At 32.7% G+C, this 10,173-nt stretch overlaps 2 protein-coding genes across 10 annotated transcripts in view; one reads left to right on the top strand and one right to left on the bottom strand.

The window, feature by feature from the left end:
* The window catches only part of LOC106882502 (bone morphogenetic protein 1), a 987,136-nt gene that overhangs the window by 132,554 nt on the left and 844,409 nt on the right, over positions 1 to 10,173 (top strand). The gene's annotated exons all lie outside the window — the stretch shown is intronic.
* LOC106882503 (b(0,+)-type amino acid transporter 1) lies at positions 1,085 to 7,300 on the bottom strand. The gene is made up of 4 exons (XM_014933198.2): positions 7,152 to 7,300; positions 6,175 to 6,324; positions 3,802 to 3,970; positions 1,085 to 1,270 (listed from the first exon to the last, which is right to left on the bottom strand). Exons 2-4 carry the CDS (start codon positions 6,316 to 6,318, stop codon positions 1,164 to 1,166), a joined length of 420 nt encoding a protein of 139 aa, XP_014788684.2. The 5' UTR covers positions 6,319 to 6,324; positions 7,152 to 7,300; the 3' UTR covers positions 1,085 to 1,163.

Raw genomic sequence — 10,173 nt, 5'->3', positions numbered from 1 at the left:
TATATATATATATATATATATATATATATATATATATATATCAAGGATGAAATAACACAGAATGGCCAGTGGCACAAATTTGAACAACAAAGATGAATCAAGGTTTATAAAATACCATACAAGATAATTCTGTGATTTTGGGAAATTATCTTTGCACTAAGAAAAGGCAAACAAACATCTATTGGCAATTGCAACTAACTCAAAATGATGAGGGAAGATAATCTGAAGGGTTCAAGATAATCTGAAGGATTAAAAATTTTCCTATATTAACATACCATTAAGGGAATGCTTTTTGTTTTGCTTTTGTCTAGAGAAAAAATGACAACTGTTGGCACATGTTTCTACCTCAATAGGCTTCATCAAAACAGCAATTGTCCTACCACGAACCCATTCACACGCATGTGTGCGTGTATGTGTGTGACTGTCTCTTTGTGTGTATCTGTGTGCCTGTGTGCATGTCTAGATTTGACAACACAGGAAAGAAACTCATAAAAGAATAATAAAAAAGAAGAAGCACGTGACAGTAATGTTCTTGTGAGGTTTAGGGTTCAAAACTTAATGCAAATTGTGTTCCTTATTCCTAGAAAACCTATTGGACAACAATAAGGTTTGTGGAATATTTGTGGCTATAAACAAAATCACATCCAGCATGCAATGAACAAAATGAACACACACAAGCACACAGACACAGATACACACGTGCACACACACACACACACACACACATATTTAGATGTGTGAATATGTATGTATGGTTGTATGTGTTTGGGAGTGGGGATGGCGTATGAACAAATTAGAAACTAATGTCTGGTACTTTCATAAGAGTGATATAAAACTTTAGAGACAGAAAACAAAACAAGATGAGGAGAAGTGAGACAGAAACCCATATATATATATATATATATAAATAAATACATAAATATATATGTGTATGTATATACACATATATACATACACACACACATTATATATATATATATATATATATATATACTATATACTATATGATTAAGGAAGGAACAAAAGAGAGATTAACAAATTAACACACAAATGAAAAATAATAAAGAAAATGATTCAAACAAAATTAGATGGATTTTTTTTTCACTTATTTCATTATATAAATCATTAAAAAAAAAACAGCAGTTTCAATGACTTAAAATAATCTAAAGCTTTTTAGCATCACTTGAGAGCTCTGACATTTCCTCTTCTTCAGGACTTGTATCACTTGGCACAACACACAGCAGTTTTTGTAAGAACAGCTGGAATCTTCCTGTAAATGTAAAATGACAAATAAGTAACAATAAAATAAGAAAATTATCAGACAGGCATTGGCTTTTTGTATGAGATTGGGATCTAGATTCATTGCATCTAAACAGTATAGGAATGAACTGATCTGGAGATAGAATTTCATTTACCAGTACTTAAGAACAGGATTGGATACCATTTTATGCCAAGAATGATACATGAAACAATGTATTTTTATACAGACTATACTTGAAACAAAGTTTGGATGGTAATGGCTAGAATGCTCTTGGTCATATGTGTGCTAAACTGAAGATCAGAGATGACCCTGGAGTAAAGAATAACAATTTTAGCAGTCTATTTTGTCCTTGGGTAGCAACTGTTATTTTCTATTTGCTTACCCCTAGAAAGTATGAAAAATGACTAATATTTCCTTCAAACTTTGCTTTTGTTATAATATTTATTCAAACCTCAAAGAATCCCTGTCAACACATGCCTATGATGCTCCCCTTACTACTCCTGCACATGACCAGCAATGCACATATTGTCAGCCACTAAGGGACATGCCCATGTGGTTATGGTCAAGCAACTGGTAGGCAAATCTATGGTACTGAGCAGAATATTTGCTATAACGATATTTCTGTTTGAGCAACTTAGCATTGAATCTGTCTGAAATGTAATAGGAAAAAGGTCAGTTTCAAAAAATTGATGTCCAGGTCACAAAAGCGAAGTTTGAAGGGAATAGCAGTCATTTCCTTTGATTTCTAGATAAAAGCAAATAGAAAATAACACTTACTGATCAAAGATATAAAAAAAAAAAACATTAAAATTTTGTTGCACACTGTAATTAATCTTTCTAAAATATACTATTTTTCAAATACATTGTTAACCTAGATATTTTTCATGTGGAGATACTAAAACCAGTGATGATGATTGTAGCTATGTCTCTATTAATTTATTAGCTCATGATCACACATTGGAAGGAAAGATGATTACCCCTGATATGATCGGCGACATAAGGATAAAACAGAAATTAACCCAATTCATTTCTAGTGTGGTATAAACATGAAGTGCACTGGGCTATATGCTTAATGGGATCTAGTATTAAGAAACCATGCTTCAGATCAAAACTTGTTGAGATTAATTGGACCTTTTATTTTTCCAAGTTTGATAATATAAGTATAGCACATATGTGATGTGGTGGGTCTGTTTGGCTAAAAATTCAAGATACTTATGATACTATATCTATATAAGAATTCTTCATTGGAATTGATGATAATCTTAACATGTTCAAATGCATAGTGTCACATTAAGTCATTGGGACATTAATTGTTTCTTGGTTCTAATATTGGCACAAGATCTGAAATTGTTGGGAAGCAGGGCAGTCGATTACATCAATTGCAAGTGTTCAACTGGCATTTATTTTATCAACCCTGAAAAGATAGAAAGTTATGTTGACCATGGCAGGATTTGAACAAGCCATAAGAAATGCTACAAAGCATTTTAACTGGTGTGCTAACAATTTTTGCCAGCTCACCACCTTTTTTTGGAGTACTTATTAAATATTTTATCATCATGTGATGCTTAATCAGAGAAAACTCTAAAGCAGTATTTCTTTGTCTTACAGTGCAGCCATTGAAAATTGTAAATTCTATGAAAGTCCAGTTAATCTTTCTTAGCCTTTGATTCTTTTTGTTTTCGTTCCATAGAGATCAGTAATTTTCCACTTCCCATTTAATATGACAATCAAATATAAGATTGTTACTAATATTAATTTAGAAATAAATTTCCTTAGTTTGAATTGAGTCCATACTATTAAATATTCATAAATAACTCATGCGAGGATGAATGGAGATTAAACCAATTAAAATGTAATAGATGCAATATTTAAAATTGTTTAATCTCTAAAGATGCTATAAAGATTCAGAAAAATTACAATTGTATTAACAATAACTAATCTCATACATTTATATATCTAATCTTTTGTTTTCATTTATCCTTTTACTAAATTTCTTTTGAAATACACTGCATTTGTCTCAATTAATTTTGAAAATAATTAAGAATTTAGTAAAATAATTTTGTCTTTTTTTTAAAGCTAGGTTTGGATTATAAATTATCATGAAATTTTTATTGTAAGTTTAAAATTTAGATCACTTTAAAACAGAAAGTCTGAATCATTGAACTAGGGGCTGTCTTAGCCAAGTTGATATCCAAAAGGTTAAACAATGTTTCTCTCTCCTTTCTATCCCTTTTTGTTTCAGTTATTAGACTTTGGCCATGCTTGAGCACCACCTTGAAGAACTTCAATCAATCAAATTGACCCCAATACAAATTTTTTACTTCTACTGGTCCCTCAACCACTAAGTTACAAGGATGTAAACACACCAACACCAGTTGGAGGACAAACATATATACAATGACATGCATGCACACACATACATTCAGATATTATATATATATATGGTAAGCTTATGTTCTAAATATTTAATGTCTCTACTTGTCTTAATAATTAGGGAATGGAAACTTTTCTCTCACAGTATTTTAAGAAAAATACTTTACCTATTCCAGGTGGAGAAATCTTCTTGTAAACAAATGGGAAGTAGAAAAGCAGACCGCTGCAGATGAAGAGAAAAGCAAAGAAGAATTCTATCTTTGGATTCTGGATGACTGGTGCCAGTACAAGATAAGCTGACATGATCACAACGATTACTGGGATCACAATTGGTACCTGTTCAAGAAAGAAAAGAAAACAAATAACTGATTATTTCTTTCATATTGATAAAATTATTTACATCTATGAGCCCATGAGAAAAAGCTATCTTGCATGCAATCCCTTGACCTACTTCAGTTCAGTTGTTTCTCATTTTCTAAACTTCCCATTTACTTAACAACACTTTTTTCTATTCTTCACTTTCAGACATAGGTCAATGCCTTGAGTAACTGAACCTACCAAGCACCTCTGAATTCTTCTACTATTAGTATCAATATTTAGGGGACTAGTTTTGGTATACCTAAGAAAGTCAACAAAACCAGGACAATATTGTTAATTCCCATCAGTGTTCATACCAACAGTAGTGTAATATGTTTAGAGCTGATGTGCTGAATGCCATATGTAAAAAGTTGTTAATTAATTGAAATTAACTGAAGGTGGCAATTTGTCAGAATTGTTAGTACAGAAAAAAATACTGAGTGCCATTTCTTATAGTTCTTTACGTTCTGAGTTCAAATTCCACTGAGGTTGACTTTGCCTATAATCCTTTCAGGGCTGATAAAATAAGTACAGTATTGGCCAAGTACTGGGGTCAATGTAATAGACTTGACTCCTCTCCTCAAAATTGCTGGCCTTATGCCAAAATTAGAAAGAATTAATTGAAATTTCTTGGTTAGATTTTTCAAATGTTTTAAGAAGACAGTACCCATGACACTTCAAAGGGCTTTCAAGACTGGTGGAAAGAAGGGTGGGGAGGAAGATATCCTCAAACTGGAGATTTGGTTTCAATGCTTATAATAGAGTGGGCTCTGTTAAAAGCTTTTTGGCTGCCAGGTAGTGGTATTAAATTGAGTGACAGATTAAGTCTACCATGCATGAAAGCCACTGCAGGATTTGAAATTAGAATGTAAAGAGCCAGAAGAAATACTGCAAGACATCTAGTCTGGCAGTCTTACAGTTCTGCCAATCCACTGTACTCAATTGGCACTTTATTTATCAACCTTGAAAAGGTGAAAGGGTAAGTTGACCATTGCAAGATTTGAACAAATGGAGAAGGAAACTAGAATCCTCATAGCAATTGTTATTGACTCTCAAAGTAAATTTACATGTTTTGAAGCAGGAAAGTTTAATGTTTGTAGGAGTGGAACAACAATAGATATGTTTCAGGCAATTACAGACCATTAGCATAGTAATGTCTACTTGCATTACTTGTAGCATAGAAATGAGGTCAAGACAGCCCTGAGTGAGTAGACTTAAAAGTCAAAGGCTTGCTAGTCATGACCAACCCATTTTATTTTTCATTATATTGTTCTCTAGGATCTTGTAATCTCACATGTCTTTTTGTTTTTAAGATAGTAGAGTGTAATATTGTTGCTATTTCTAGCAGGTTGAGCAACTAGTAGATGACCCTTAGTTGGCTAGCATGACTACATTCAGAATAAATCAAACAATATCATCTATTAAATTTAATAGCATATTAATTATTATATGTATTAAAATATAGAATAACTCATAGAATTGAAAGGAAAACCACTCATTTGAAACTTAAATGTATGCTGATTAGCAAATATATTTGTGTTTGTATGCACAATGATATGAGTATATAAGCTAACATCATCAACATTTAACATTCATTTTCCATGCTGGCATGGGTTGGGTGGATTGACAGGAACTGGCAAGACCAGGGATCACACCAGGTTGCATAGCTCTTTTAGCTTGGTTTCTACAGCTGGATGCCCTTCTTAACACCAACCCCTTTACATGCTGTAGTAGATACTTTTTATATGGTACCATCTCCAGTGCTTTTTAAGTGGCACCAGCACAAGAGCTTCTAATGTAGCACCAGCACTTTTTATATGGCACCTTGGTTTTAGGATATCACTTCTGTTGTGGTGGGAAGATCTTCTTGAGTACAATAATGCACCATATCAATGAGTAGAATATATATATCCTGGTGGCTGTAATATGAATGTTATCCAACTAAGCTGTTTTAATAATTTTGGAGTGAGGTGGGGGTGGGTTAAAGAACCTAAAAAATTAAACATTAAACAAGATCATTATTTCTTTTATTTTATGGAACATGGAATAATTCCTCTAACTTATATGCATTTACATTTTGTCATTGGCTATTTCAGACAAACTTTAATAAATAAATATAATTATTTGAAATTATACTGCTGTATATTAGTTAAGAATACAAGCCACATAATTTTGAATCTTACCTTTAAAGGTCTTTTAAGATTGGGTTGAGTAATCCGTAAATATATTACCGTAAAGGCACCTATTCCATAAACAGTCCATGCAGAGAAACTATAAAAATCAATTAAAGTTGATATTTTCCCTGGGATAATGATGATGATTCCCATCAAAGCCTGAAATTGAATAAAAATAAAAATTAATAGATAACATTTCACTCTTAAAGTATAGAAAATAACCTAAGCTAATAATATGAATGGTCAAGTCAGTAAAATATGGGATATCCAGTCAAGAATTTGATGCCATCTGGCACTAAATGTTGACTGAAGCACTTAATCTTCAAAAGACATCATTCTCTAACTGCAAAAAAAAAAAAAAAAATCAGTAGATAGGTCAGCAGACCATTAACAAGAAATAATACTGTTCAGTTGAGAGCTTGAAATGTTGATTTCAATATCATCTGGTTTGGAAAGTGTGCCTCTGCTAAGTTGATATCATCAGTTTGTTTGGATTGAATATTTTACTCTTGATTTAGGATAGATAAATATAGTATGAAAATGGAGGCTTCATTAGAGTCAATATGGCATATTGTATTATGAGACTCCTGAAGTAACATGCATTATGCTTCAAATGACTTAAGTTCATGTCCCAGCTTGGCCTTCAAGTTGACTGCAATGTTTAAATCTTACATATTTCTTTAAGAAATCCACTCTCTCTCATTGACAGTAGCTGATGATCAATTAATAAGATGTTATTGACATCTCCATAGAAAATATGCATTGTTAAATGCATATGATTCTAAAAGCATTCACACAATCTGTAATATGTGTCTCCTGCTTTTTACAAAATGAATCTTATAAACATCATAACATTTCAAAATATTTTAGATTAATAATGGAAACAGAGGTCTCTTTGTGGCTTGCATTATGGAGCTTATTCTGCAAAACTAAGCACGAGCAACTTTGTGAATATTTGTTTAAAAATAAAGTAAAAAAACTCTTACTGTGAAGATGACTGATGGCACTGGTGTGAGGTTCTTATGATGAATGTATGAAAATACTCGTGGAAAATGCCCTTCTCTGCCAGCAACATAACATAGCCTACAAGGAACATAATGAAAAAATTAAATAAATTAGAAGATATTTGGTAATATGATTTAAATTACATAAAACAAAGCTGACATACTGCCACAGATTGTTTAGTATATGGGATGTTGTGAATTGAATTCACCCTGATTTATATTTTGCTCTTAGGTCATTTTAGCACAGGAGGAATAATAAAAAGCAACAAATGGTTATAAATTAGAATATGCTGATGAACTATATTGTCTAATTTGGTTGTGTCTGTGAGAGGCCAGAATTATATTTGTGAAATTGTAATTACTAACAGTGAAGGTGTGTGGCTTAGTGGTTAGGATTTCTTGCTCATGATCAAAAGGTCAGGATTTCAATTCCTGGTGACACATTGTGTCCTTGAGCAAGACACTTTATTTCATGTTGCTCCAGTCCAATCAGTTGGCAAAAGTGAGTAGTACCTGTAATTGAGAAGGCCAGCTGAATTTCCCTGAGAACTACATTAAGGGTATGCATGTCTGTGGGGTGCTCAGCCACTTACATGTTATTTTTGCCAGCAGGCTGTTCTGATGATCAGATGAACTGGAGTGTCAGTAAGAATTACTAACAAAGGTGCAATGCACAATAATTTACAAGGAGGAGTTTATAGCGGATTAGATCAGTAATACATAACCCCAGTTATAGCTTATAGTGTTTTTTATTTTTCATATCTTCCCTGAATACTTTCTTTAATTGTTAGTTTGGCTTGCAACAGATTTGAAACATTACAAATATATTTCCAATTCTGTTCCTGCTCACTGCCATTGCACTTAGGTGATTATTTATTATTTCTATATGGAGAGGCCCAGGTATGGAGCCTTTACTTTTGGAAACGACTGTTTGCTATTGAGAGATTGTTACACTGCCAGACATTTGCTAAACAGAGACTATGGGCATTGTGTTGGCCAATGATATGTTTGCACATGCACATAGAATATACTGAATAAAGATATCCTACTTTTGAATTAAAATCACCCATAATAATTGGGCACACTCAATGACTTATAAATAAAACTATATAATAAATTTATTCAAACAATAAAATTTATTTTCAATACACCAGCAATATCTGAGGGGAGAAAATATAAAATTAAATTAAAAGACCATTATATTGGAGTTAAGAAGAATTTCTTTCACATTTGTAATAAGTGGAGTGAATAAGGTAGTGAGCAAGCAGAATCATAAGTATGCTTGACAAAGTGCTTATTGGCATATTGTTCATCTTTGTTCCGAGTTCAAATTCTGCCAAGGTCGACTGTGCCTTTCATCCTTTCAGGCTTGATGAAATAAGTACCAGTTATGTGTTGGGGGTTGATGGAATCAAGTAGCACCTCAACCAAATTTCAGACCTTGTGCCAGCACCATGTAAAAAAATACCCATGCTACTGGCATGTAAAAAGCACCCAGTGCACTCTGTAAAATGGTTAGCACTAAGAAGAGCGTCCAACCATAGAAACCATGCCGAAACAGACAAAGGTGCCTGGACAGCTCTTATCAAACACTTCAACTCATGCCAGCATGGAAAACAGACATTAAGTGATGATTATGATGATGATGTGCCTACAATAGAAAGGATTATTAGTGAAGTGAAAGAGATTGGGTAACTAAGTGAAGTTTCTTATTACTTAGAACTGGAAATCAAACAGGAATTGCCTCCACGGTTCACCACCAGCAACTTAGCTTTTGCCCTCCCTCAATTTCAAATTAACAGAGAAGAGTCTCATCATTTTAGCAATATGTCTAATCAAAACTACTTTTTGTAATTTATATTCTCTTTCTAACATCAGTCTATTAAAACTTTCTATGCTATAGGCGTGGCTGTGTGGTAAGAAGTTTACTTCCCAGCCACATGGTTTCAGGTTCAGTCCCACTGTGTAACACTTTGGGCAACTTTTACCTAGCCTTGGGTCAATCAAAGTTTTGTGAGTGCATTTAGTAGATAGAAACTGAAAGACGCATGTTTACACACACACACACACACACACACGCACACACACACAATCCAAACAAGACAAAGAAATATTTTAACACATCTTTAATGATCAGTTACAATTGTTTCTGTGCCAACACTGTAAAATTCTACATATATATATGAATATTAATGTACGCGCGCTCGCGCATGTGTGTTACTATTTCTTCATTCATCTTGACGAACTTGTTTACATAGTTGCAAACAATTGTCACTGTCATGCATATAGTGTCCTTCATTTGCAGTCTTCGGTGCATTGCAGAAAATCTAGTTCCATCCAACCTATGTAAGTATGGGAAATAGGACGTCAAAACAATGATGCTGAGAAGGATGAGAGCAAGGAGTGATAAAACCAATGTTGACTCTCCAAGAATATTTCCTAAGAATGTAGAAAAGAAAAACTGTTGTATTACAAAACATTTTGATGGGCGTTCTAATTCTATTACTAACCTTTTGACCTTTGAGAAAGCAGTTATACTCACTAGCTATAATGCCATTCTGATGCCACTTGTTAAGAACAGAAGAGATTGCTAATTACTAAAGTTGCACAATATCTGTTCTTTACATATTGCTGTGATCTATCGTTCCATCAACTCATATTGATTTTTATAATTTGTTTAATAATTATTTACAGATCATGGATTTTTTTCTGAAGTCTTAGACACTGCTTCACCTAATGTTAATCACCTTGTAGATCACAGCATTAAAATAGACTGTGAGAGGTAAGCCTTAAATAAGTACGTACTCACATACATACATACAAATATACATACATAAATGCATGCATACATACATACACACACATATGTATATATATATGTATATATATATATGTATGTATGTATATATATATATATATATATATATATATATATATATAATTTAATTTTATATATGTATGTGTATATATATATATATATATATAATTTAATTTAATTTTAGTT

The sequence above is a fragment of the Octopus bimaculoides genome, chromosome 4 (assembly GCF_001194135.2).
Source record: "Octopus bimaculoides isolate UCB-OBI-ISO-001 chromosome 4, ASM119413v2, whole genome shotgun sequence".
Taxonomy (NCBI): domain Eukaryota; kingdom Metazoa; phylum Mollusca; class Cephalopoda; order Octopoda; family Octopodidae; genus Octopus; species Octopus bimaculoides.
Note: the sequence above shows the minus strand (reverse complement) of the source record. Positions and strands in the feature narration are given on the sequence as shown.

Excerpts from the sequence above, each read along its gene's own strand:
- LOC106882503 (XM_014933198.2), bottom strand. The coding sequence starts at position 6,318 with ATGGGAATCATCATCATTATCCCAGGGAAAATATCAACTTTAATTGAT. Across the intron at positions 3,971-6,174 it reads ATCTTAAAAGACCTTTAAAG|GTACCAATTGTGATCCCAGT; the intron begins GTAAGATTCAAA and ends TTTCTTGAACAG. Across the intron at positions 1,271-3,801 it reads GATTTCTCCACCTGGAATAG|GAAGATTCCAGCTGTTCTTA; the intron begins GTAAAGTATTTT and ends TTACATTTACAG.